General features: G+C 46.4%; 6 protein-coding genes across 8 annotated transcripts; 3 read left to right on the top strand and 3 right to left on the bottom strand.

Annotated features, from left to right (window-relative positions):
• Positions 1 to 758: 758 nt before the first annotated feature.
• On the bottom strand, positions 759 to 1,961 carry LOC106865877 (UDP-glycosyltransferase 83A1-like). Its single transcript, XM_014897354.2, has 2 exons — positions 1,071 to 1,961; positions 759 to 996 (listed from the first exon to the last, which is right to left on the bottom strand). Exons 1-2 carry the CDS (start codon positions 1,564 to 1,566, stop codon positions 968 to 970), a joined length of 525 nt encoding a protein of 174 aa, XP_014752840.1. The 5' UTR covers positions 1,567 to 1,961; the 3' UTR covers positions 759 to 967.
• Positions 1,962 to 3,055: 1,094 nt separating this feature from the next.
• On the bottom strand, positions 3,056 to 4,869 carry LOC112270133 (UDP-glycosyltransferase 83A1-like). The gene is made up of 2 exons (XM_024457873.1): positions 4,220 to 4,869; positions 3,056 to 4,133 (listed from the first exon to the last, which is right to left on the bottom strand). The coding sequence occupies exons 1-2, from the start codon at positions 4,698 to 4,700 to the stop codon at positions 3,250 to 3,252; spliced, it is 1,365 nt and encodes a 454-aa protein (XP_024313641.1). The 5' UTR covers positions 4,701 to 4,869; the 3' UTR covers positions 3,056 to 3,249.
• A 1,119-nt stretch (positions 4,870 to 5,988) lies between these two features.
• LOC100833937 (protein Asterix) lies at positions 5,989 to 9,582 on the bottom strand. The gene is made up of 3 exons (XM_003559254.4): positions 9,348 to 9,582; positions 8,913 to 9,013; positions 5,989 to 6,281 (listed from the first exon to the last, which is right to left on the bottom strand). Exons 1-3 carry the CDS (start codon positions 9,513 to 9,515, stop codon positions 6,215 to 6,217), a joined length of 336 nt encoding a protein of 111 aa, XP_003559302.1. The 5' UTR covers positions 9,516 to 9,582; the 3' UTR covers positions 5,989 to 6,214.
• Positions 9,583 to 9,752: 170 nt separating this feature from the next.
• On the top strand, positions 9,753 to 15,307 carry LOC100820846. Of its 3 annotated transcripts, none has more exons than XM_010231377.3 (8): positions 9,753 to 9,947; positions 10,607 to 11,855; positions 12,366 to 12,801; positions 12,889 to 13,691; positions 13,847 to 13,895; positions 13,987 to 14,234; positions 14,475 to 14,582; positions 14,747 to 15,307. In XM_010231377.3, the coding sequence occupies exons 2-8, from the start codon at positions 10,747 to 10,749 to the stop codon at positions 14,976 to 14,978; spliced, it is 2,985 nt and encodes a 994-aa protein (XP_010229679.1). In that variant the 5' UTR covers positions 9,753 to 9,947; positions 10,607 to 10,746; the 3' UTR covers positions 14,979 to 15,307. The 3 variants fall into 3 exon arrangements, with proteins under 3 accessions (XP_010229679.1, XP_010229685.1, XP_010229670.1); XM_010231383.3 differs by having other exon boundaries at positions 10,607 to 11,059; positions 11,240 to 11,855; positions 12,366 to 13,691; XM_010231368.3 differs by having other exon boundaries at positions 12,366 to 13,691.
• Positions 15,308 to 17,168: 1,861 nt separating this feature from the next.
• Positions 17,169 to 19,897, top strand: LOC100838035 (transmembrane protein adipocyte-associated 1 homolog). The gene is made up of 6 exons (XM_003559264.4): positions 17,169 to 17,596; positions 18,256 to 18,447; positions 19,039 to 19,198; positions 19,302 to 19,404; positions 19,486 to 19,567; positions 19,685 to 19,897. The coding sequence occupies exons 1-6, from the start codon at positions 17,288 to 17,290 to the stop codon at positions 19,760 to 19,762; spliced, it is 924 nt and encodes a 307-aa protein (XP_003559312.1). The 5' UTR covers positions 17,169 to 17,287; the 3' UTR covers positions 19,763 to 19,897.
• A 3,574-nt stretch (positions 19,898 to 23,471) lies between these two features.
• LOC100821148 (PLASMODESMATA CALLOSE-BINDING PROTEIN 3) lies at positions 23,472 to 25,834 on the top strand. The gene is made up of 4 exons (XM_010231391.3): positions 23,472 to 23,777; positions 23,922 to 24,161; positions 24,259 to 24,292; positions 25,317 to 25,834. The coding sequence occupies exons 1-4, from the start codon at positions 23,711 to 23,713 to the stop codon at positions 25,465 to 25,467; spliced, it is 492 nt and encodes a 163-aa protein (XP_010229693.1). The 5' UTR covers positions 23,472 to 23,710; the 3' UTR covers positions 25,468 to 25,834.
• The last annotated feature ends 564 nt before the right edge of the window (positions 25,835 to 26,398 follow it).

Here is a 26,398-nt window from a genome sequence, read left to right on the forward strand (position 1 = left end):
GAGCTTGGTGGCGCGGCATGCAGGTGACCAACGGTGTGAGGCAGGTGCTAGGTGCGGCTGGAGTTTATTTGTCAATTGACACCCGATTTTTTGAGTCGATTGATCACCCAACTCAGAATCCTGAGTATGGCACTGGAAATTACAGTAGACAAATGACAAAAACTGCAATTGAATAACGGATGTAAATTAATAGACAACAATTACAAAGTGCAATAGACAACTGACAAAAAAATGCAGTAGGGAAATGACCAAAAATGAAGTAGACAACAAGTACAAAGTGCAGTAGAGAAAAGACGAGAAGTGCAGTAGAAAAATGGTCGAAAATGCAGTAGAAAGTAGTCCGAGTGCAGTAGATAGCCGGCGAAAAGTGCACTAGAAAAATGGTCCAAATGCAGTCGAGAACAGTTCAAATGCAGCACATAGCTGGCAAAGGTACAATAGAGAAGTGGCCAAAGGTCTAGTAGACAACAGTTAATATGTACTACTCAGTAGATACCAGGCAAAAAGTGCAATAGAGAACTGACAAAAATAGAGTCGAGAACTGTCATCAAAGTGCAGTAAAATAAGGGGCAAAAAATGCAGTAGGAGAAGTGCCAACAACATCTAGCACACCTCACAAAAGCATCAGCGTCTCAGCGAAGCATAATTAAGAGCAATTGACAAATCAGTAGAGCACCAATCAACACAGCACATCTGCAACATCCTTTTCCTCCACCACATGTGTGTTGTGGTTCGCTTCTACCGTCCACAGATGAAGATACAGAAACTATCCACACTGGCATAACAAAACAAAACAAACGATACAGAGCTCACTCCGTCAGGAGATTCACAAATTTCTTGAAATTCTCGTATGACGAGCCGCCCTCGCTGATGCTCTTGCAAGCTGCATCCCTGAGCACCTGTGCCCTTACAGCAATTCCCTCGTCGCCGATGAGCTGTTCCAGTTTGCTCTTTACCTCTTCCTTGATCACGACTCCATCTCTCGCTTTGGGAAGCCTGCATTTATTCAGGCGTTGTCATTTATAACGGAATTTTTTATGGTGCATTGGCAACATAATTTTTATACGTACCCATGTCGTCGATGAAGCCGTCCTGTATCATCTGGGGAATCCTGAACGCCGTCCCAAGGCTGGCCGCGGATGCCGGCCAGACGGCGGCCACCCGAACGCCGAGGTCCTTGGCAACCTGAAAGCAGAACCCCATGGTCACATCGCCAATGAGCCACTTCACCCTGGGCGCCGGCGCCGCCCCGGACGCCTTGATGAGGCCCTCCACGTAGCCCGGCACGCACCGCGAGACCGCGTCCACGAACTTGCAGAGGTCCCTGCGGTCGTCGCCGTCGGCCATGCCGTCCGGAATGGGGACAAGGCGGATCCCTTCCAACGTGTCCCCGCCGTTCGGGGTTTGGCGCAGGGCTTTGAGAAGGAGCGCGTGGGTGAGCCCTGTGCACACGAAGGTGACCTGGAAGCCGTGGTCGACGAGGCCGTGCGAGAGTTCCATGAGCGGCGTCACGTGGCCTTGCGCCGGGGACGGCAGCACCATCACGTGAGGCGCCGCGGCGTCCATGCCAACCGACGGGATGTATGCGAATCTGTGCAATCGGGGAAGAGCGCTGTCGTCTGCGGACTGCGGTTCTGCTGGCCGGTTGGACAAGCAACGTACGCGCGTATAGCCAGAGGCAGAGAGGGAGAGAGGAATGCGCGTATAAGAGCGTGTTGCTTTGGCATTTCCGTGGCGTCCAAACGCTGGACGCTAGCTTTCTCTGTTTCCGAGCTTCCGTGGAGCAACCGAGCGATCGCCCGGCTGCCGGCGGCGATGTTGAAAGCTTGGAACCGTCTTTTTTTTTTACGTTGGCCGCGCGCGTGAAGATGCGGCAGTTGGGTGCGCATATTTGTTCATTCGGGCCTTACAAGTGAGAAGGGAGCCCAATGACATCAAAATTGGATTTCGAATAGACTGAGTTGTCCCTTTTGTCCGGCCCGTGGAGGCAAGATAACATGGGATTGCAATCCCCCTAGCCCCCTCGCCCACAGCCATCCCCGGTTTGCACCTGAAATGACGTCCTAGCAGGTCTCAAACATCCTCCTGCACTCGCGCGCGTCCTGAACGAAATTAGATGCTGCATCTGAATTTTCAAATCCCGTCAAAAACCGGAAAATGATGTTGATGTAGCAGCAGGTTGAAATCACAAGACATCTACGACAGTAATCTTAGAAACAGACAACCATCTCGAAAAAAAGCGACGAAGGTCGGATGATCATCTTAGATCCGGCTAGACAGATCTAAAAAGACCTAACCTCAGTAACTCCGTGACCGAGTCGAAACTGACCGAACCTCGCTTGATTGGGGAAGGAACAAACGAATCAGGGCATGTAGACTACCTAAAGACAAAACTACATACACCACTCCAAAGAAAAGCGACCTAACAATTCCACCAACGAGATCGTCACCAACTAGGTGATTAGGATTTAGAGTTGGAAAAACTTATTTTTAATACGCAAAGTGCCAACATCGCCACCAAAACATCGTTGCTGATTGACCAAACACTGATTCTATGGACCTGCTATAGCGCCAAATGCAGGTCGAGGGCCCCCACCCCATTCCATTGCTGGGGCGGCAGGAACCCATTAAATGGCTGGCCGGACTGGACGGTGGAGGGTTAGAAACTAAGGATATGCAATCTGATTGTTCGAATCATAACATGCTTTTAGAAAAAGTTGGTTAACATCCAAAAAATGTTCAAATACTTCACCAGATACATCCTATAGATGTTCGTGCAACTTTTCCTATGCATCACCAAAAAAATCATACGTGTCATGTTAGTACCAATTTTTTTTTCCTTGGTAACTAAGCCAACGGCCTAGCTGGTGTAACGAAATGTGGTGATCTTGCCATCTCATTTTACAGCAAACGTACGCAAGATATCCAGCCAAACATCAGCCGATCGGGCCGAGGGTGTTGATAATCAATGTTGCGATTCTGTTCCTCCCGTATATAGTTCTTGACTTTGTTGTCTCTGGCAGACCGGCACCGCGGAAGAAGGTTAAGGCACATGGCAAACAGGCAAAGCACGCAACCATGTTTCGTCGCATAGAGAAAGAGACCATCCAAGAGTCGTTGACACCGACCTGATCACGTGGCTATGCGGGCGAGGCGACAGCAAACTTACTTGACCCGAGACGTAGATCTCCACAAACCACGCTTACACAAGGCAAATTATAATCCTACACAGGGTGCACGACCTAACGTTCATTCGCCGAGGAGTTCCACGAATCTCGTGAAGTTGTCGTGCGACGACCCGCCATCACGGAGGCTCTTCGATGCCGCATCCTTGAGCCCCCGCGCCCTCTCCCTGATCCCCTCGTCACCGACCAGCATCTCCACCTTGCCCCTCACCTCCTCCTTGCCCACGACGCCGCCCTTGCCGGGCGCCACGGCCAGCCCGGTCCTCCACACGTCGGTCACATAGCTCCGGTCCAGGAACTGGTCGCAGAAGTAAGGCCAGCACAGGACCGGCACCCCGTTCCTGGCGGCCTCCATGGTCGAGTTCCACCCGCAGTGCGACACGAAGCACGCCACGGCGGGGTGCGCCAGGACACGCTGCTGCGAGCACCAGCTCACGATCACGCCCCTGCCAGCCACCCGCTGCCTGAACTCCTCCAGCCAGGTTTTACTCAGCCCTGGGGTGAAGTCCGGGCGCACCACCCACAGAAACGGCCGCCCCGTGAGCTCCAGCCCCTCGGCCAGCTCCTGGAACTGCCGCGCGTCGAAGATGGCGAAGCTGCCGAACGCCACGTACACCACGGAGCCGTCCGGGCGCGCGTCGAGCCAGCCCAGGCAGCCCGTGTCCTCCCGCAGGAACTGGCCCACGGGCTTCTGGAGCTCCGCGTCGGCGAAGAGCGGGCCGATGGGGAGGATGCTCGGGAAGAGGCCGAACGCGCCGGGTTCCGCCTCGAGGAAGGAGTTGCACACGGTGATCTCGGCCAGGTCGTTGAGCTTGTTGTTCCGGCACACCAGCTGGAAGATGATGTGCTGCCCTTCCGGTGCGCCCGCGTTGTTCCACGACAACAGCGACGTGTGCAGCGGCGGCATCCCGGGCGCCAGCTCCAGCGTCTCCTCCCGCTCCGGCCATCCTGCCGCACGTCAGTTAATTAACTAATTCGATCGTGTGCTGGTGAGAAAATCAAAACACTGAGAGTTACAAGTTCGAGCAATATACCCTTGTCGTTGAGGACGCCGTCTTGGATCAAGTTGGGGATCTTGAGCATGATGGCGAGGCACGCCATGGAGGCCGGCCAGAAGGAGGCGACACGGATGCCGAGCTTCCGGGCCACCGGGAAAGACCAGCCCATGTTGACGTCGCCGACGAGCCACTTCACCTTGGGCCTACCGGCCGCCTCCATGTCCGCGACGAGCGACTCCAGGTAGCCCGGCATGTGGCGCGAGTAGGCGTCGATGAGCTTGTTGAGGTCCTTGCGGTCCTCGTCGTCGGCAAGCCCGTCCGGGATGGACGCCAGGTGGATGCCGCGCAGCGCCTCGCCGCCCTTCGGCAGCGCGGCAAGCACCAGCGCGTGGTCCACCTCGGTGTTGACGAAGGTGACCTCGAAGCCGTGGTCCACGAGGCGGTGCGAGAGCTCCATGAGCGGCACCACGTGGCCCTGGCACGGCATCGGCAGCACCATCACGTGGCCCTTCGCCATTAATTCTTCTTGTCTAAGCTTTGCTAACCTCTGACTGTCTTGACACGCGAAGTTGTTTGTTCAGAGGCGCACGCACCGTCTGCTGGCAACGGCAATCACTTTAGCAGTACACGCGCACGCGCACACGCACACCACCGCCTTTATATCCAAAGAGAGGAAAGAAATGGAATTTATAAAGAATTGCCATATATCTTGTGGAAAAAAGAGGCTTCGTTTGGCACGATTATTCCAGGCTGTAAATAGCAGCCGTGCTGACACGTTGGTGGCGGCGAGCGCTGGCTTATCTCAATCGAGAGGCGGTCTGCCTTCTGCATGTCATGCACATAGCCGCCTGTGGAACCAGAAAGAAGCCAAGCGACTCAAATCTAGCACCAGGACACCACTCATCTGATGCAGGTCATCGTTTGGCGCCTTGTGCAAAGAAGTCATAGCTGGTGAGGTCGTGAAGATTTGCCAGGGTCATTGGACATCGATCTGGTCATGGTTTGATGTAGATCGCGATCTTACCAGCTCGACGTTGAACGCTAACGCTGACGAAATGTCCGGTTACCAGGCACGAGCAAACAAACAATTCCGGAGGTAATGAATTACGGGGCACCGCTCTGACAGCCTAACACATACTTTGCTTATTTTATGTGGAAGTCTTCTGCCCAAAGGCAGCGAAGGCACGTCATCGAATCATCGATTGCCCGCGTGGTCACAAATTGTGATTTTGAAGATCTTCAAAAATCACATATATTCGAGCAGGATTTCCCAGCAAATAAACAACTGCTATTCCTTCCTGAATCCTGACACAGTCCGCACAACAGGGCCAAGAAATGAAAAAAGCGGAGACCTATTGATTTACCCGCTGTAGAACTCTAGGACTCATGGGGTCGTTTGGAATAAAGAAAAGTAGTGGAGTACTATGAAGTAGTAGAAATGTTTCACCAGAATTGGTTCGAAGTTATGACTAGCTAAGTCAAAGGATACGATAAAACAAATTGCAATCGCGCGAAGTCTAAACAAGCCACCACATAGAGCAACACCACACAGATCGTATCAGCACAAGTGAACTGAAGTGGTAAAAAATGAACTATCAGATGAGTGTGGTGCGTGTGGTTGTCACCGTCCAATTGGTGGAATATCATGTAAAAAAGGTTTTTTTTTATGAATAGTTTTGTTGTGATCTATGACTGCATGCACGTAAAAGAAGACCAAGTAAGAGTCACCTTAAGTTGATATTCAACATGCATGAGACTGAAAGTGATGGCTACTAAAACGAACCTAAACCGAAAGCTCATGGAGATTGATCAATGTGCTGATGTAAGCTTGAATATCTTATATAACGAAACTGGATGAGCAAGTACCCGTGCAAATAAATTATTGAGCCTCATAATACATGTCTTGGTCCCTAACTGATGAGGTGGTACATTTGATATGTGCTCAAACCGAGGTTTCAGAGATGCGAGCACAGACACAACAATAGCTTCGGTGGGCAACATACTTCTACAGCGGATTGCTGTGCATCCAGATTAGGGCTTTGTAGTGCCTGGACGAGGAGGCCCGAAATAGTTTGTCACCAAACCCATCACAGCAAACCTGGCAATTTTTGTAAATTTTATTAAACCAAATAAGCTAGTGTTTGTGAAATTGAAGCAGGCAATTAAGGAACAAAAGTGAAAAAAAATAGGGACATGGATGGTAAAAGTAAAACAAGATAAGCTAACACAGATCTCTTTTTGCTGACACACACTACACGGATATTGTTTTTTGGAAGATACAGATAGCCTTTTGGTATGTGATCTAGCTAGAAAGATAACTAGCCACTGAAACCATGCTAAGGTAATAAACGGGGATCTTCTTTTCTTTCTGAAAACAGACTTCTGCTGATAGAAAAGTAAAATCAGAACAAACGAAGAAAAGTCATATAAAACAAGGCTACTTCCTATCATCACTAGCCACTAAATCAGAGCAACAGAAAAAATGTCATATAAAACAACCAAAGAAAGTAATTCAGAACAATATAATTTTTTCGGAGAAAAGACTAGTTGCTTGATTATTGACATTTTCTATAGTTAGTGGGTATTGTTTTCGTATGACCTATACCAATCTTAATTTTTTATCTTGAAACTCTACCAAGTAATCAAACAGATCACCTACAACACGGCTACATCTGTCAGATCAAATCAATAATTTCCATTGATTAGCAAAGTCAGGTCACATTTTCAGTGGTGGTAAAGAGGAAACACATGAACCCCAAAAGGAGCAGTGGATACATGAAGAAACTGAACACAATTTTCTGTCAGCCTAAATATTTGATTGATTAAAATTCATTTCGACTTGGTTTAGAGAGAAGAAGCATTTGGATTATAAGTTTCATGAACAATGATATCCAGTTAACCCTTGCAAGGCGGTGAGAACATAAAATGGTAAACAGTTCTCAGAATTTTAGATCATTAGTCTGTGCTCTCTAGTGCTTTTTTGCCGTTGCAATACATAACCAGACTCACAATAGTGGAACACCAATGGCCATCCTGATATCAACACTAGATGTCAACATTGCTAACTCATGGCAATCTCACCAATTCGAAGTAAAAGCTATTCCTTCAGTGTAACAAGTAGCATGCTGTTTCACAATAGATACACGTAATCTCCGTCTGGGGTAACCGGTTGCTGATAACTGGCCTTCACAATACAAAGACAAACAATCCCTAAATTTTTGCCCTGATAAATATTAACCAAAGCACATGATCTGTTTTAACTTCTGTGTAATACTGTTTACTGTAAGAATTAAATAACAGGCTTTGCATAAAGCATGTATGCCCTTTATCAGGTGATAGCTTATTAGTGCCTTTTATAATTTATATTTGTATGACTGGGTAGAATTTAGAAGAGATTGAACAAGATCTACAGAATAATCTGTACAGTGATTTTGGCTTTGACATATCTAATTAGAATACTTTTGCAGTATGCGATTTGTTGGAGTATTATGTTGGTATAAAAATTGCAATGGCTCAAATTCAACACGGTCTTAAGATCAATAACAAAGAGGCCTACAATAGCATCCTGACTTCCATATAAATATAAAATTATCAAACAAATTCACATATGATATTCTGTCTTAATGATGCAAGACATTTGATCATTCATCCACTGGCACAAAATAACCCAAAAATTAAGGAGCTCTGGTAGCCACCACCCAAAGGAATTTTTTGCTCAATTGGCCCCATGGCCAACGCTTTTGACAGAAATGCCCCCCTTCAGAAACAATTGACAAAAATGGCCTGGCGGAAGGCCCGAAAGGCACCACATCGCGCTTTCCGCCATCTAAACGCACAGCCGGAGCTTTTTCACAATGCAATTGGCGGAAAGGACTTGTGTCCAATGCCATGGGCGGAAAGCCTAAGAGTCGTCTGCGTCAGTAGGCCCGCGCCAGCTTCGGCGGATAGGAGTAATTTTCGGTTTCCCTCCGCGAGCCATCCAGCACGTGTTGTACCACTCCGCAGTATGGAATGTATTTGTTTGTTTTGTGCGCAGTGACTGTACTAGTATTGATTGTTATGCACATGTCTAAGCATTTTTGCACGTTCAATTGCGTTCGTGTGTGAAATCCATGGAGATGGAGGGATTGAATTTCAATTGGGAAACTCTTTGATGGCTGGCATCTTTTTGTTTTTTGAGAGGATGATGGCTGGCATCTTGTAGCTAATGAATGAAGCGGGACACTGAGGGAAAACGGACTGTGTCAACAGCTGCTTCGGGTCAAACCCATTTCAAATCCGAGCCTTTCTTTCCACGACAGGACGGTAGGGCCCGCCTAGCCTAAAGTGTCCATCCATAGGCTTTCCGCCAATGGCATTGGACATAAGTCCTTTCCGCCAATGGCATTGTCAAGAAGCTCCGGCTGCGCATTCAGATGGCGGAAAGCGCGACGTGGCGTGGCACCTTCTGGGCCTTCCGCCAGGCCACTTTTGTCAATTGTTTCTGGAGGAGAGGGGGCCATTTCTGTCAAAAACGTTGGCCAGGGGGGCAATTGAGCAAAAAATTCCACCCAAAGGAGAACTAAGGGAACCACTGTTTAGTTGCATAATTCCCAGTATATACAGGTACATGTTGTCCAGTGGCATACAGTGAAAGTTTATGCCGCTTTCACGACTATGTAGATTTTAATTGTAGAGCTAAACTCCTAGATTAACACATATAAACCCCATAAATGTGAAGAAAACTCACATGAAAGCCATGGAGAGCTGCTTAAGATCATTCTCGAAATTCTTCATGTTCGCCAGCGACTGCGCGCAGAAGATGATCGCGATCCACGAGCACACCTTGTACTGCAAATACACAGCAAAGTCAACTTCTCACGAAACCAACACGAATCAAATCAAATCAAATTTCCCGTCAAATTGCAACATCGGACCTATTAAAGCGAGCATAGCACCACCATCAATTACGGAGTAACATAGAGATCTACCATACAACTAACTCGCCCAGATCTAAGTACCTAGCTACTCCTAATACTCAGCGAGCGCAGGAGAACGGCACACAACGAGCGCTACCTAGACGCTACTCGGATGTAAACCTAGATCGAAGCAGCGAGACGACGGCCGCACGGATACGAGGCTGGAGACACGAGAGCAGATGGGTGGTGCGGAGACCGTTACGTACGCGGAGCATGACGCCGATGACGCCGAAGACCACGGCGAGGAAGCCCGCATAGTCGACGGGAAGGTCCTGCGAGGACAGCTTCGGCGGCGCGTACGGCCTCGCCGTCGTCGGCTGCCTCGGGTCGTTCGCCCCCGTGCTGGCGCCCCCCGGCGTAGTCGCCTCCTTCATCTCTCTTCTCTCTCTCCCCTTGTTTCCTTCTTTTCGAGATCTGAGATTAATCTGAGGCACTGAGCAGAAACTGAAGAGTAATCTACCCGCAAAAAAAAAAACGAAGAGTAATCTGACAGACAAAGAATAGTACAGTACCGATAGCCAGCTTGGGCCTTGGCCCAGCACGGCCCACGGCCTGGCCCCACGCCGCTTCGTCCCATGCCTCCCGTCTTCCGAGCATTGAAAAGTCAAAACGCACGAGTCTTTCCACTTCCTCAGTCCCCACTCCGTCGCCCTCCTCCTGTCGCCCGTTCGGACACAGCTCGCTCCCCAGCTCCAAAACCCTAACTCGGGAGCTACTGAGCTAGTACGAAGAAACCCCGCGCGGAGGAGCTCGACGAGTACAGCTGCCCCGCCCCTCAGTCCGCTGCTGGCTATCGCCATTTGTTGGTAAACCCTACGGTTCCTCGCTGATTTCTGTTGTTGTTGTAAGAATCACTCCTCTTTTAAGCTTGCGCCGGCGCTTATTTGAGCAGGTTGGCTCTCAGGGTAAGTTGTTAGATTCAGCTCCGAAATGTTGAGTTAGTTGAGTGGTGCTAAATGCACATGGTGATTGGTGCGTGTGTATTTTGTGAGCCCAAGCATATTCTTAGGGTTTTAATTAGCCGTGGTAGTGATATGCTCGGGTCTTAACTTTAGCTAGCAGTACCGCCCGTCAGTTCTAGTTTTTAAATGGTATTCACCGTAATGTCCTTTTGGCCTTACTGGATAGGTAACTGGGGAGTCCTCGTTAGTGAAGGAGCATAGGTTTGTTTTGTTAAGATACCCAATTGCTTACTAATTACAATACTTAAATTGCTTTATTCAATTTGGTTGTTGGTGTAGTCTAGCTTTTATGATTTTTGTGATGAAGATTCAAGTTTCCTTCAAAGTGTAACACATATGGTTTTGAGGAGAATGTGCGCTGGTGCTGATTTGCATGTTGTACAAATTAAGCAAGCTATTGAAATGTCAATAATTTCAAGGGAAGCTTAGCTGAATACTATCAAGGAGAGAAACACCCTCATTTGACCTCAGCTAAGATATGTATCATGTTTATTTTTCTACAGTGGCTACAGACTTCAGGCCCGTTGATGCAAGAACACTTTAACTGTCAGATTGGATGATAAGTTTCCAACTTGCCATGATATAAATGCTCAGCAGCTAATTGTTGCCAAGGAAGCAGTGGTTAATCAGCCAGCCAGTGAAAATGCAATCCCAGTCTAGCAGTCGTGTCAAAATGTTGGCAAAAGTAGATGGATCGGGTGCAATTGATTATTCAGTTGACCCAAGTACATTTGGTTTTCCACAAGATGCTAATCAGGAATTCTTTAACCGAGCTTTACAGTATGATTATTCGGTTTCAAGGCAGGGCTTTGAAGATAAAGGATTTTTACCAAGTCTTCCAGATCATGTTGTGAATAGTACTTCTTCTGCACTCGGAGAATATCAACAACTTGACGACTTCTTGAGGCATCTTGAGCCTATAGAATCTGATGGACAGCGGGTGCAAAATAATAACGGTAATATCGCACATTTCAGTAGAGCTTCGAATACATCCTGCCTTGATCATGTAGAAGATATAACTTCTTATGATGTTGATTGTCGTGATGATAGAGCTATCTCATTTGGAAGTAGTTGCAGCACAGGAATTGCAAGTTATCCTTATATAAACCTTTTGCAAAGCAATAACTGCATTGCAGATACGGAGGATGGCACTTGGGCAGCTCTTATGCAAATGCAAGAGGCCTTGGAAGCGTCTAATGAAGAGTGCAGTGACTTGACTTTCAATAATACAGAACTTTCAGGCGGGAGCACGATGCAGCATCAAGTTGTTTGGGACAACGGCTGTTTAACAAGTCCATCTTTTACCTCAAACTTTTTACCCTTCCCTGGAGAGGCTGAAGCAACTGTCACAAATACAAGAAATATTTGTCACTTACAGAACTTGGTTGATATGCCGCATGATAATGAGCAGGACATATCATCTTTTGAGCTCAAAGTGCCTGAACCGAAAGGGACAACTACAAGCAATGTTTGTGAGCGTCGAGATGAAATGCATTCTGCACAATGGGGGGCATATCCTGGTCACAATGAATCTTCTGTATTGATGCCAGTGGCCCAGGACAGACAGAATAGCATATCACACCAACAGTTGAGTGTGTCTGTAAACGGTGTAGATGGATCTGTAGATAATGACATGAAAAAGTTACACGGCATTTATGAATGTGAGGAGCAAATGGAAATTGATTCACTTCTAAATTCATTTGGTGCATCAAGTGATACCTTTTCACAGGCTTATGAAATATTCCAAAAAGGGTAAACTGAAATGCTACAATCTCCTTATATCATTGATGTGACTAAAGTCTTGGTTTCCTTTTCCTTCAAGTTAAAACTAGAAACCCTGCAACTTTTCCCATGCATAAATATAGTTGTAGTATTAAACGTTAACCCTAGAACTGTTGCTACATAAATATAAAATTATTAGTTTAGTTCTTGATGATCCATTAGACCATTACTATTGTCTAATGCTATGCTGCTGGGCGGAAACAACAAACTGATGCCTGCAAACACCTATAATAATGGCTTTGACAAGTTTTAAAGATATATTTTCAGCATACTACATAAATTTGCCTTTCGACTACTAGGTTTTGCTATTTCTAGTTAGATCAAGTCATATTTTGTTACACTGCTTGGAGCAGTAGAACTTGCACATCATTGAAGCTATCTCTATGAGTGAAATGATTCCAGTTTTTGTTCAGCACCACTGCAAATTTTGGTATTTTGTATTTCTGAATGTATAATATAATTGAATGTGATGAAATGCAGTGAAACTCTTTCTGACGTTGATAAAAAGGTTAAATTAGAGGAAAGCAGTTCTGCTACATGCGTCAGTGATACTGTCTCGTACACTACACAAGCTGGAGCCGCTGAGTCAGCTCTATCTAATGGATCCTCTTGTGCTCAACAGTATCAATCTACTTCCCAATCATGTGGTTTATTTTCTTCAGAATCTCAGTGGAAAACCATGGCCGGTTCTGCTTTTCCTTTGTGGGGTTGTCAAAATGGTGTTAATGAGTATAATTCATTGCATACGCTCGAGACAAATCATAAAGATCACTTGTTATACTCTGGCCATACTTCAGTGCAGCAACAACAGAGTGAATCTAAAACTACTAAATTGGAATTAATTGACAATGCTGGTAGCCCTTATCAAGAGTTCACAACTGGTGTGGATGGTCCATTTTGTGCCAAAAGGGGAACCGTAAGTGTATGGGCAGCACACCCTAGTATAATGGAAAATTGCTCCTCTAGAGTACATTCAACTCATACTGAACCTTCTGATATGCAGCTGCCTGTGACACCAACTGCTCATATTCAGGTTCAGCTGCCTGCTCCTAGCTTATCCATGGAATCCAACTCATCATTGATAGGAGGAACAGAGCTTAAGAAGGTTAACCAATGTCATCCAGATGTGCAGCTTCCCATGACACAGACTAGTCATGTTCAGCTGCCTGCTCAGAGCTTTTCCAAGGACCCCAATTCATCATCTATTGAAATTACAGAGCTTAAGAAGGTTGAACAACATCATCCAGATACACAGCTTCCCATTACACAGATCAGTCATGTTCAGCTGCCTTCTCCAAGCTCGTCCAAGGACCCCAACTCGGCACTTACTGGACGGACAGGACTTAAGAAGTTTCAACATCATTCAGATATGCAGTTCTCTATGACACAGACCAATCACGTTCAGCTGCCTGTTCCAAGCCTGTCGAAGGATCCCAACTCAGCATTAATTGAAGGAACAGAGCTTAAGAAGGTTGAGCAACATCATTTAGATATGCAGCTTCCCATGACACATACCAGTCATGCTCAGCTGCCTGCTCCGAGCTTGTCCAAGGACCCGAACCCAGCATTTATTGGAGGAACAAAACTTAAGAACGTTGAGCAACTTGACAACTATAGTCACGTTGGTAGTGATCAGCAAATTATCCTACTCTCAGCAAGCAAACCTTCATGTTCAAGCGGTTCACCAATTAAAAAGTTTGATGACATGGTGGATTCACGACCCAAAAAGCGGAAAAGGCCAGCTGCAAATCTTCTAGTGCAGCATGCACAAGTCATGTCTGGGTGTGGGAGCAAGCCTTGTAAAAGGTGATGATTTTGAATTAGAAGTTCTCCTTATACAAAATTCTGTATTTGAGCTCTTCGGTTTGACTTGCTTCTTTGTATAAATCCTTATGAACTCACTTTTGGCAGTCCTACATCCTTAAGGGGCTAATGGTTGTTATGCCTTTTTGTCAATGCAGAACACCTGAGTTGGATTTGGCTCGTGCCACCAGAACATCAGTCAAGAAGGTTGTACCTATAAGATTCTTCATGCCGTATAACACTTTCAATTGTGCTAGATCAGTTTCACAGGGACTGACAAACTTATCACGCATGGCAGGTGGATGGTGAAAACGCAACGATGCAACATAGCACCTTCATTTCTCGAGCTCAGGAAAGACTTGTTTTAACGACTAGCTTGATTCAACATGTCCTTCCTGTTCTGCCAGCGAGACTTCTTGCCTCAAATGTTACTAATCCCAGTGAAACCATTGTGTACCACATTTCGAAACTGGCGGTCAGTGATATACTCGACCCTGTTTTATCGTTTGGCAGTGACCCCAATAACTTCACACGAAGTGAAAAGATGTAAGTGTTTATGTTTTTTAATGCTATACCTATTTAACATGACAGCCACCTTCTTAAACAAATTAGTGCCTTAGGAGTGAGTTATGTAAAACTCCAGAGGGAGAAATCTGAGTTCAGCCAGAGCGCTATAACTATGCCATAACGAGCAATTTGATTTCTTTCTGATGCTGATGAAGCGCTATAGCACAACTCATCTTGCATTGAGCTTGAGAGTTCTTCACCTTGGTGATGTTTGACCAGGCCACCGAGCGAGACCAGCACTTCTGGAAAGGAAGGCAGTAAAATCTTATCTGAAGTTCTGGCAACCTTTGTCACGAGGTATGGCAAGTTGGAAAGCTCCTTGTCAAGGTATGACATTACAGTTACGACTCAAAACATGTCTCCATACTTTATCAGAAAAAGAACATGTCTCCATATATAATCCAGACTTCCAAAGTTGCATTTTCAATTGAACCTGATGGTTGTGTTCAGAATTTGATGCTTTCTTTTTACGGCCTTTCTGTGTATTTCAGAGTCGAGAAGGCACTCACTTTCCAGGATTTTGCATTTGAGCTACGGGAGATCGACCGGTGGTCCATTCTCAATCACTTAGTAAAGTTTGGCGAATACAAAACACTGCAAGCTGGTGGCTGCTCGAATCCTGGGCCAGATCCCTCCAGCACAATCATCCGGAAGCATGTCAGAGTTGCTGCTACGGCACCACTATGCTTACCGGACGGCGTCCGATGCCGCGTACTGAAGTAGCTGCGCACGTTGAAAACAAGAGTAGTGGAGTTGCTCGGTGGCTAACAAATCTTTTCCTGTTCTGCCCTGCTCTCGGCAGCCCTGCGGTTGTCATGATATCGGGATGTTCAGGAATATTTGTAACCATACTAAATTACCAGTGTACTGACGGTCTTGTGCTAGGAGATTAGGTGTTAACGTCTTGCAGTATGTTCTAGGATGAGTTAGGATGAGGTGCGGGTGATTTTATCTTGCCAACGGAACGAGAATATGCGTACTAAGTGTTAAATTTAGAACGAAGTGACGCATGATTCAGGGGCCTCTTATGAGTTGCCCACTGACGATCGATATAGAGCTGTGCTAGCGTGTCTGTATGGCTCGGAGGACTAGCAGAGAGGAGGATCTTCTCAGATGCAGATGGCCTCTGTTTACTAATCGAGTCAGTAACTCTCTTTCTCGTGGATTAGCAGCTTGGGGAACTCCCAGGATAGCTTCTCTCGGGGGATGACCACAGGGTCATGACGACACAACTCTAACCGAGATGACGGAAGCAAAGCCGGCATGGTTATGTATACCGGCATCGTAAAGTCAAACTAGCACTAAGCCGGCATCCTGTACGTATGCCGACATGACTATGTTGTCTTATGAGCTTGCAGGATAAGGATGAGCGTCTTGATCTCGGCCCACGCCGAGATCTCTCAACGGTCTTATTCTGACCACGCGGCAGAGGATAAAGCAGCGTCATCATTATCGTGGAAAAGGCAGTCGCCGCTTATGTACCGATGCCAGGCGACTGCACAAGAGAAGCATCGAAAGGGAATCTCTGACGGAAGCCGGCAGAGGATAGCGGTACTTTCTGCAGGGTGCCAGAGAAAAGTAAAGTTGTCTTGTCCCCTACGGTGCCACCAGGAGGGAACCGAGCCGCGTGCCCGGCGGGGCTCAAGGAAGGTGACGTTAGGACTCGGCCCACATGTCAGTGTAACATGTGCGGCCTATAAATAGAACCTTACCCCTCTGTAGAAAGAGACGGGGCACTTAGGCATCTAGAGTTTCCCCTTCTTCTTCTTCCTCCTCAAGAATACAGCTCAAGGAGCGCCATTGTAGAACTTGTCTATTTCGGCTAATTCAACAAAGCAAGAGTAGGAGTCTTACCTCGGCAAGAGGGCTCTGAACTTGGGTAAATCTGTGTGTGTTTGTGTAACCTGAGCGTGTTTTCTTTCACGTCCTCCCTCCTCCGGATCCTCCTTCATCAATCGGTCCCAAGTTAAACCATCTTATGGCATCTGCCGTAACACCACCACGACATCTTCTTAAGGCTTGCTGTGGCAGCAACTTCACTGCAAAATTCAGCTAGATTTTACTCCGAAAAAAACAGTAGCAGTGCAGCCAATAAGAAGAGAGCCAGAGGAAGATTTATCCTGGCAACTTGAAACATGATATCCACGTATGCACCTGAAAACTCCAGTGACGCCACATAGCGCGTTTATAGCTACAATCTTTTCCGCTTGTCCAAAGAGTGTAGTGCTCAAGAGCCGAAGAGCGCCCATTCGTGTTTGTGGTCTGGAAAGAAGCATTCTGACTTTTCTTCCCAATTGGTTCGTGCAGTCAGCAAGCACTTCCCCACGAGCACAAATAACTTTTTTTTCTACTTCAACGAGCAGGAAGAACTCTGCCAGCTCCTTTGCCACTCATCATTTGGGCATAAAATTGTAGAATTCATTTTGAATTCTAAAAAACAACTTGTTTGGTTGGCACGAAATTAGCCACATGAATTCAATCTCAAATTTCATGAAATCACGCTATAACTAGTCTCAATTCTTCTCTAAAAAATATCATTTCTGTAGAATTGTCTCTCACTCTTCAATTTCATGTGGTAGACAAACATGATTTTTCAACCCAGAATTCAAATTCAACCAAAAAAATCCTATTAAAAATTGAATTTCATTTCATTTTGATCAAATGAAATGAATTCTTGGTTGCCAACAAGCTGTGCACAGCAATTTCAGGCACTTGCGATTTGCAGCCGATCATCATAAAAAGAAAAGAAAAGATAGATATCAGTTTTTTAAATTGAAAAGAGAGATAGCAAGAAAGGCACCAAGTATCGGTTCACATCGGGCCGTCCAGAGCGTCACAAGTGGGCCACACCGTAGCCCACAATGCATCCACCAACGTTTCCTCCTCCGTCTTCGATCCCCTCTCCTCCTCTTCCTCCTCCCCCTATTTTGACCCAACTCCAACTCTTCGAGCGTGCGTGCGTGACCTCCTCCTGACCGATTCCCCCTCCACCAGCCCCAAACCCTAGCTAGACCGCCCGGCCCGCGGAGCCGATGCGGAGGCGGCTCCTGGAGGGCGCCATGGCGCTCGCGTTGTCGGCAGCGCCGGACGCCAACTCGTCGGGCTCCGGGTCGCCCCCGTCGGCGTCTTCGGGGACGATGTGGTGGGTGTCTGGCTGCCACGGGACGTTGTACAGCCTGGCGGTGATGCTGCCGTCGCTGGCGTTCGTGGGGTTCCTGGCCTGGCAGGCCCGCCGGAGCTTCCGGCGGCTCAGCTACGGCCGCTCCCACGTCGTCGTCGTGGCCTACTACGCGCTCCTCTGGGCCGTTGCCGTCCTCAACCTCCTTTGGTGCTTCCTTCAGGTCCGGCTCGCTCGCTCCCATTACTCTTTAACTCTCTGTTCTCAGACTGGCGGGCCATGGAACCCCATACTTAATTCTCGTATTGATTTTGAGAAGAAAAAAAAACACTGATGCATACATGCGTCAACTTCAAGTGTTGTTTAGAATTTCTTCTAGTAGGAACTAGCGTAGTAGGGTAAGCGAGTCTGGGTGGAATCAGCTGTGAGAAGGTTGCAGCTACTGAATTGCTAGTTTGTTCGCCTTGATGAGAAGCACAATGTTGTAATGTTTGATTGAGGAGTAGAATAAGTGGGTACAAGTTAGGTGATTGTTTCGTTAGACAAGTTCTTTTGTCGTACACTTGCAATTGAAGTAGTGGAGGTTGGATTGTGAACTTGTGATGAAACCAGACGGTAGGATTGGTAGGTTGTGTGCTGGTTATAGCATATAATAATTATTATTAGCTGGTAAGGTCTGGTAGGTAAGTATTGATGTTCAAAACTGCAAACAACTTTAGTACACTTTGTCCTGGCTATTAATCTTTGGTAATTCCTGACCATATGCTTCTGAACCTACCTACTTAATCTTTGATAATGTTGCCCATGTGTTACATTGTATACTGTTCGTTTCTATTGATCTTGTACTCTTGTATGACAGTCATTTTATTACTAAAATGGCAGGTGTGGCAATGTATGCCTGATAGGGCCTTCTCATGGAATGTGCTTTCATTGTTCACCAAATCAGGAATGTTATTCTTGGAAGTTAGCCTTATAGCATTTCTACTTCAAGGAAATGAAGCCAGTGGTTTTGAGTCTTTGGCACGGACCTTTGTTATCTCTGGAGCTGTAGTTACTGCTGATGTCTTGCTCAAGGTATGTTACTGCTCCATGGTGCTACGTTTCTTTACCTTTTCAAAGTATGTTAATGCTGATGTAGCTAGATTTTTTCGCAGTCCTGTGATATCTTTACTCTATTCTTAATAATATACTAGGGAACTAAATTAACTAGTTATCAGTTTCGTCACATCCTCTTATTAGAAGAAAATAATAGAGCACTGTTATGCGTACGAACTTTTTCGTACGATCATGATACGACAGTTCACATCCAACCGTCCATGCACAAATCAACCTGCATCGGGTCCACTCGATAGACCATCGTATAGAAATCGTACAATCAAGTGTCATACGTCCAGTAGTTCCGAAAATAATATAGTTACCTATGTTTCTGAATGGACTGCCTACTGCAAGTTAGTATGTGTTCTCTATTGATGCTAGATCTTGACTTGTCTATTGAAACTGTAAGATGGGTTTTGGGTTTAAAAAAAATGCACACTTAACCCTTCTCACCTATCTTTTTCCATTGCAGTACATTATGTTGCGGGTGGAGATTTGAACAATTATTTTGTAGGCTTTTAGCTTAGGAAAATTATGTTAACTTTGTACTCACATGTGCTCCTTCTGCAGACTATATATGTCTTTGGCTTTGGTGTTCCCTTATTTATCGATGCTGATCAAGGAACTGGTGGGAAATGGGGCCTATGGATTCTCCACAAATTGGTGCTTACAGGAGTCTATGGCTTGATTGTGTTCATGCATCACTCAAGGTGGAGAGATAGGCTACCTGGTAATCAGCTACACTTTCACATTGTTAATTCCTTATTTTCAAGCTCTATGTTGTTTCATGACCATTATTTTTTACTCAATGTGATGTTACCTTTTTATTGCAGCAAAACCGGCATATTACCACTATGTGTGTGCAATGTTGGTACTTAATGGCTTATCTCTGTTTGGCTGTTTTCTTGTTGCGTGTGGAGCTGGATTTGGTTTATGGTAAATAGAGAATACTACATCTAATGTTATGCTAGCTTATTCTGCACCGGCGAACATATCTGAGTATCTTCTGTTGTGCAGGTTGTACAACCTCACTACTGTCTGTTACCATTCTCTTTACCTCCCACTTCTGTACGTGACTTTCTTAGCAGACTTTTTTCAGGTACCTTCTTTCCTATGAATTTAATACTTGCTATCTGTAGTCCTATCATCTTTTGTGTGCCTTCTTGTTCTTGTAGTGTTTCTTAATGATTTTTTTTGTTTATTGGTGTGGTTCTAGGAGGAAGATATGCTTCTAGAGAATGTTTACTACTCCGAGATGAAAGACGCAGGATTCTTTGATGCTGACTGGGATTAATCTGCAGATACCACGCTGTATGACTCACTTTCATGTGAATTTGCACGGTGTAACGTCATTCTGGAAACTGGATTAGAACAGATATTGTATCCTAACAACTATTATAATCAATGAAAATATGTAAATTTATCGATATCTTCCCTCGCCTGTGGCTAGCGGGCACAATCGATGAGAAATTGGGGTGTGTGTAGACAAGTCACCTGAACAATTTGTCATCTTTTGTGGCCACATGTACATACTCCCTCCGTCTCAATATATGAGGCACGCACGCATCCCAAGATCTTCGATTTAACTATCAAAATATAAATTATGTGACGTAAAAAGCATATCATTAGAAAGTTCATTTGATTACGAATCCAATGATATATTTTTATGAAATATAATTTATATTTTGCTAGCTAAATTTGTAATCTTGGGATGCGTGCGTGCCTCGTATATTGAGACGAAGGGAGTAATTTATATGCCTCGGTCAGTACCCCATTACCCCACCTCAAGTTGCTGTTGGAGCCTTGCCTCATGCCACATCTGTGCAATATTTGTCGTCTTTGTGCAACTCATAGATGGAAGTATTTTTCATGGAACTTTGCATATTCATAGAATCTTGCACGTGTGTGAATTGCTTGTCACTAAATGCAGTATGTAGGGTCAATATTTTCTCCTTTATTATCTCCAAGTCGGGCCTAATATCTCAGCGAAAACTGCACAGTGCATCTCTCGTGGTCTCTTCTATTTCATAAGATGTTTACTGCTTAAATCTGAGCTTTATAGGAAGGGGAAGTATCCGGTGAAAACTCTCGTTCAAAAATTCAAGTTAAAAGTCAAAATCATTTGGAAGGAATTGAAAAGAAAAATTTACAGTGAATAGTGTCAAACATTGAAAGACCACTATTCATGCAGATTTTTTTTTCCGCTGCTACCAAACGTCATTGAGTTTGGACTTGAAATTTTACACATATATAAAACACCATTTTTCTAACATATGTAATTTTTTCGAGAATTTTTTAAACTTTTTTCGATGAAGTTTTCACAGTTTGCACCGTAGAGATGGTTTTCACCGGATATTTCGTCTGAGAATTTTTTTAACTTTTTTCGATGGAGTTTTTTAACATAGGAAATGGGCTGCCGTGGTTAGAGGTATTTATAGAGACCTTTTTTTTTTTCTGGAAGTTGTTTTACTCTGAAATATATCGATCTATCCTTGATATTTTTTGCTGCTTTGGCCCGGAGCAAATCGAAGTACTCCTATGAAGTTTGAGATTCGAGGCCGTTAGCCTTGTGACACCGTCCTCCTGTCACTTCTATGTGCTAGCCTACGTTGCATTGGATATGGGCATGGGCACCATTGCGTAGGTTGGTGCTGGTGGCACCGTGATAGTCCTATTATTTATTACGCCTTTGGCCTAGGGAGAAAGAGTGCTGCTGCTTGCTGCTAGAGTTCCGTGAGGACCGTGACAGGCTGACAGCGCCTCAACGGGCCGAAACAAGGAAACCATAGCCGGCTAGCTGCGTCAAGCCGTCCATGGACAGCGGACACGGTGTTCCATCTTCGAGAGTCGATATCGCCCGATGAGCTGACATTTTACCAACCCGGGAAGCTTGGTCCCGGCAAGGTAACAGTTCGCTTCGCTGCCCCCGCAACGGCTTGGGCGCCAATACTGGGTGCTTCCCCGCTACTCGTGCTCGGGAGCGCCGGTGGTTTTAGGTATTGAGTTTTGCACCTTCTTAGACCTACTAGTAGCGCGCTGATGATTCTGCTGTGGCACGTACCACCCGTGAGCTCTGATGAATTATTTGTTGATCCGGCTAGATGTTGCATCTTTTTGTTCGGGTTGAGTCGCGCAATTGATAGCTGGAAATTCTCCTTTGTGGCTGGTCAATCAAACCAGCGCCTCGGGTCGTTTGAACAAATAGCTGCCAATTTTTGCGGTGTTGCAGCTGATTGTTGCAAAGTCCTGGTTCTCGAACATTCTTCATCCCGAAGCAGCTGTCCATCACGACACCGTCGCTTCTTAACTCGGCCGCTAAATCTTGCCGCTCTCTTTCTTTCTCTCTCTCTCTAAAGACCCGTGCGTTGCTACGAAAGAATGAAAAACATATCAACCATTTTTTTATTTCGGCTCAAAGGGAAACTAATATTTTGTAACTCTCTCGAAGCCAAATGGCCAACCGCATCCCTTCCTGCATCCCTCTTCCCCACGAGCAGCCATGCTACTTAGAGCATCTCCAAGAGTTTCCCTAAATCTCATTCCCCAAATCTCATATATGGGGATTTTCTATCCCACATTTGCTTCTCAAATTTCTTTTTCTCTTCTGCAAATTCTCCAAATCTCATCCCCGATAATTAACTTGTCTATATTATATCCATATCTTCTAACCGATTTTGTAAACAACTATATGAAATCATATAACGCTTATCAACTTTATTGTCTATATATTTGTAATAAGTATACTTTAAATTATATATTCTTATTTCAATTTAATTTCCCGTACATGCATCAGTCTCCTGTATCATGTATTAGTGCATCAATTAGGTAAAAATAAAATTAAAATATGTGCATCAATCTCTCCGTCGTGCTCTCTCTCCCCTCACGTGCTCTCTTTCCTCTACCTCCCTCTGGCCCTTCTGCCCTTCTTGTTTAGTTGTTTGCTTGATGCGGTCATCTCGTGGGATGGATTCCCCGACTCCAGCGGCGTTGGGAGGCGGGTAGAGCTTGGGGCGGCTCGCAGAGCTGGGAGCAGCAGGCGACGGAGCGTAGAGCAATTGGTGGCGAAGCTCGGAGCAGCGGTGTGTGTGTGAGTGGGGGGTGGGGGGTGGGGGAGCGTCGTCGAACAGAGCTGCAAGCGACGCTGACGGGCTGCCTTGTCCGGGCGGCAGCACGGCGGTAGTGGGGTCCGGCAGGCTTCCCTGTCGGGGCATCCCACGCCCACGGTCAGACGGAACGTTTTTTTTCTCATGCGGGAGTGGTATATGCCTCGTAATTTTGATGAAAAGACTTACTGCGACGTCCGTATCATCACCACCAACTCCAATTTAATATATTGGTATAGATACATGGATGCTTACAATCTTCAGTTTATGAACATAGGACGTGGACTTTCAGTTGATCAATTGGTTGTAACAGCTGTGTTCCTTTTTTTTTCCGGGCAACAGCTGCCTTCCTTTTGGTGGGGTGTATCCGTTTCCCTCGTATTCTAGAAAAAAAAAAGCTATCCGTTTCCCTCGTTATGCAACTCCATTGGCTCGTCAGTTCAGCAACCATGTGACGGTGCATTTTTGACACGGCCTATCCAGTGTCCCAAAGGATCATCCACTGCACCATTTTGACATAGCCTAGCCAGTATCCCGAAGGATCATCCACTGCGCGATCCAATTCCCCAACAAGGCAAGGCCGCAGTGAGTTAAGGTTATCAACAGAAGAAGAAAAAAAACGAATCGAGAGAAAGGAAAACACATGAATTTTCAGAAAACCAAAATACAGGGATTCCACCGAAGCCGGTGGTCGCACTATTCCCGGTTCAGAAAACCAAAGCCGCGTGCACTGCACAGCCGAGGAGCAGGTGGTGGCGCTGCTCTCGTGTTTTTTGACCGTTCATGAAAAGCCACACTGCCTTCCGGTCCTGGACCGGGACAGTGCTGTGCTGAACTGCTGCTGAACTGGAACTGGAGGGGTGTCCCCCGATGCTCCAGACCCACTTGTCTGGTTCCCCTTCCTCACTTCGGTTGCTACTCGACCCAGCGTTTCAGCGTCGTGCAAAGACAGCAACAGCAGCCCATTTTGCGTTCCAGTGACGGCCACAGGCCACTCCGTTGCATTAAAACCCCGCCCCGTCCGTCCTAGCGGCCATTATAGCCAGGCCAAGCACACGCCACCACAGTCCACAGTGCGGGGAACGAAGCAAAGGAAAGAACCTGAGAACTCCTGGAGAACCCGAAGCGTGCTCCCATCCATGGCGTCCGACGCGGCCCGTCTCCTGTTGCTTCTCGCGGTGGCCGCCGCGCTCGCCGGCCGCTCAGGTACCCGTGCTACATTCCTTTCTTTCTTTCTTTCTTCTTTTTCACCGGAGACACGTTTGTTTCTTGCGAAACTTCCTCTCATGTACATTATCGGGCTTGCCGTGTTAATTAATCTGGGTGGAAATGTGGGGAACGGTGATGCAGAGGGGGGGTGGTGCGTGTGCCGCCCGGACCTGCCGGACGCGGCGCTGCAGAAGACGCTGGACTACGCGTGCGGCGGCGGCGCCGACTGCAAGCCCATCCTGCAGAACGGCGCCTGCTTCAGCCCGGACACCGTCAAGGCGCACTGCTCCTACGCCGTCAACAGCTTCTACCAGCGCAGCGGCCAGAACCCCCAGGCCTGCGCCTTCTCCGGCACCGCCTTCCTCTCCAACAACGACCCAGGTATGTTATTTCACCCTTTTCGCTTTTCGGTGCTGTTCCACTCCAATCGCACAGTCCAAGTGCTAGATTTCTGAATAATTTGCGCCTTGCATTGCAGGCTCCCCCGGCTGCCCGTACCCTTCGACCCCGAGGTAATCGCACATCCATCCTCTTGCAACGGTAGTATTGCCATTTTGCAATGTTCCGTCTTGCTCTATCTTCTTGAGAAAAATAGACCTATGCTAGCGCTGTGTCTCTGTAGGCTGCAGCTTAATAAATTCGTACTAGCCGTTATGCGTCCTAATCCTGGCACATGAACAGCTTAGATGTAGGAGGATTGTTCAGCATTACAGTTTCAGTGCTACTCCAAGAAGTAGAACCAACACTGCAAATATTTTCACCCATTTACTAGACGGATTGCAATAAGACAATGGTTTTTTTTACAAAAAGGAAAATTCAACATGCACATCTTTTTAGCAAGCCTCTGGAACAACCACGAGTCGAGAAGCACATCATCATTCACCAGTAGTTCAGTACGCTTTTGGTCCTCTTCCGAAGACCTCATGACAGCTATAGGTCACTCTGTCCTAGCAAGTGTAGTAATCACAACATATTTGGCGCCCGCTGCCATGTGGTGTAGCATCCGGATTCCAGTGGGCGGTGCTCGTAAGCTCGTTGGTTGTGGAAATCCTTGGAATAAAGGCCATTTTGCGCGTGGGGTTCCCTTCCTTTTCCCGCATTTGGCATTGCTTCATCGGTGCACAACCTTGTCTTCATGGACTCTTTTTAGGGGAATCCTATTCCCTTCTGGATCCATCTCCCAGCTAGACGATGAGCCCGTCTTCCTGTTACTCTTGTTTGTGTGCAGGTTCTCGAATTATTCCTGCCTCCTTTTGAAACTAGTACCAGTAGTGTTAGAACTTGGAAGAACCTGGACAGAGATTACTAGGTGATTAAACGTGTGGATCCTCCAAGGGGATTCGAGGCTTTTTTTTTATTACCTGGTCTGGGCTGATCTGGTCTCTTCTATTTTGAAGACTTTGCAAGTCTCCTCCTGTGTTCATTCAGACCTACAGTAACATATATCTTCTGAAGATATGTATGCTTTCTAACATTGATCTTGGAGTAAAAAGGTTTAAGATTTACAAAAGCTCAACTCATGCATTTGTTCTGCAGCCCCCCTGGTGTGGACGGCCCGCCAACCGCGCAAGGTCCAAGCTCCTTCAATGACACTAGCGGCGCCGGCATCCTCCCAGTGACCGGAACTGTGATACCGATGGTGCTCCTGGCTTGCTCCTTGCTCGTGGCTCTGTGCTTCAGGCTGTGATCATACGACAAGGCACCCTCTCCCTTACCGTTTTGGGTGTCTTGGCACTTTTCTCCTAGTGGTCGCAGAAAGAAACTTATGGATGATGGTGTTGCATTCTGGTGAAGAATTAGGGAGTGTGAGCGAGACCATGATTATGGATGTGCATGCTGTTGCGGCCATTTCCTTAATCTTGCTCCTTCTGCTGTATATTTAGATTCCAGTAGTAATGTTGACCCGTGGACTTGGTGTTTAGTGGAATGTTTAGGCCTGATGTAGCAACTATTGTTATGACCTGATGTTACAGTGTCCTTGAGTGTACCGTTGTGACCTGTTGCTACCATGTCTTGTTGCTGGCTCTTGAGAGGCGGTTTGGTTTCTCAGATCATGGGGAATTGGTGAATCAGAGCTGTGTTGGGAAGGGTGTTTTGTTTTCGAAGTAACATACTCCGTACTCCATTGTCCAGTACCGACGCTGACAGCGTTCACCTCGTTAACTCGATGGGAGTTAGGGTCTACTTAGGGGATACACCGATTTTATCAGATATCTTCTTCCGGAATCCATTTGGCCTACGCACACAATTTTGTACATGTCGACTGCAATATTCATCTCGTAAACAGTTTGGCACTGAAAGACAATACTGTAATTCATTTCTTCAGAGGAACAGAGAAAGATATGCTAGAACACAAGATTATGCAGTGGCGAAAAGCCCAACTCCCAAACGAAGCCCCTGTGACCCAAAAGGCCAATTCTCGTTCTGTTTTCTCCTCCCAGGCTCCCAGCCCGGTACACTACATGGGCTTCAAGAATCGGCAGCTCGCTCTGCTTCGGCAGTGAACGGAATAGGATAGGATAGGTCAACAGTACGACTACAGTACTTCTACATGTTATGGCCAATTGGCCACCTTTCTATTTACCCAAATTCCTTGCAGTACTACCCAGCCAAGTCAC

This window comes from Brachypodium distachyon, chromosome 1 (assembly GCF_000005505.3).
Source record: "Brachypodium distachyon strain Bd21 chromosome 1, Brachypodium_distachyon_v3.0, whole genome shotgun sequence".
Classification (NCBI taxonomy): domain Eukaryota; kingdom Viridiplantae; phylum Streptophyta; class Magnoliopsida; order Poales; family Poaceae; genus Brachypodium; species Brachypodium distachyon.

Bases quoted from the DNA above. Each gene is read 5' to 3' on its own strand.
- LOC106865877 (XM_014897354.2), bottom strand. From the start codon at position 1,566: ATGGACGCCGCGGCGCCTCACGTGATGGTGCTGCCGTCCCCGGCGCAA. The intron at 997-1,070 runs GTACGTATAAAA...GAATAAATGCAG, and splicing joins CGGCTTCATCGACGACATGG to GCTTCCCAAAGCGAGAGATG.
- LOC112270133 (XM_024457873.1), bottom strand. From the start codon at position 4,700: ATGGCGAAGGGCCACGTGATGGTGCTGCCGATGCCGTGCCAGGGCCAC. The intron at 4,134-4,219 runs GTATATTGCTCG...GACGTGCGGCAG, and splicing joins CGGCGTCCTCAACGACAAGG to GATGGCCGGAGCGGGAGGAG.
- LOC100833937 (XM_003559254.4), bottom strand. From the start codon at position 9,515: ATGAAGGAGGCGACTACGCCGGGGGGCGCCAGCACGGGGGCGAACGAC. The intron at 9,014-9,347 runs GTACGTAACGGT...GTGTATTTGCAG, and splicing joins TCATCGGCGTCATGCTCCGC to TACAAGGTGTGCTCGTGGAT. The intron at 6,282-8,912 runs GTGAGTTTTCTT...AAAAATTGCCAG, and splicing joins CAGCTCTCCATGGCTTTCAT to GTTTGCTGTGATGGGTTTGG.
- LOC100820846 (XM_010231368.3), top strand. From the start codon at position 10,747: ATGCAATCCCAGTCTAGCAGTCGTGTCAAAATGTTGGCAAAAGTAGAT. The intron at 11,856-12,365 runs GTAAACTGAAAT...GATGAAATGCAG, and splicing joins TATGAAATATTCCAAAAAGG to TGAAACTCTTTCTGACGTTG. The intron at 14,583-14,746 runs GTATGACATTAC...TGTGTATTTCAG, and splicing joins TTGGAAAGCTCCTTGTCAAG to AGTCGAGAAGGCACTCACTT.
- LOC100838035 (XM_003559264.4), top strand. From the start codon at position 17,288: ATGCGGAGGCGGCTCCTGGAGGGCGCCATGGCGCTCGCGTTGTCGGCA. The intron at 17,597-18,255 runs GTCCGGCTCGCT...CTAAAATGGCAG, and splicing joins TCCTTTGGTGCTTCCTTCAG to GTGTGGCAATGTATGCCTGA. The intron at 18,448-19,038 runs GTATGTTACTGC...CTCCTTCTGCAG, and splicing joins CTGCTGATGTCTTGCTCAAG to ACTATATATGTCTTTGGCTT.
- LOC100821148 (XM_010231391.3), top strand. From the start codon at position 23,711: ATGGCGTCCGACGCGGCCCGTCTCCTGTTGCTTCTCGCGGTGGCCGCC. The intron at 23,778-23,921 runs GTACCCGTGCTA...ACGGTGATGCAG, and splicing joins CGCGCTCGCCGGCCGCTCAG to AGGGGGGGTGGTGCGTGTGC. The intron at 24,293-25,316 runs GTAATCGCACAT...TTTGTTCTGCAG, and splicing joins CCGTACCCTTCGACCCCGAG to CCCCCCTGGTGTGGACGGCC.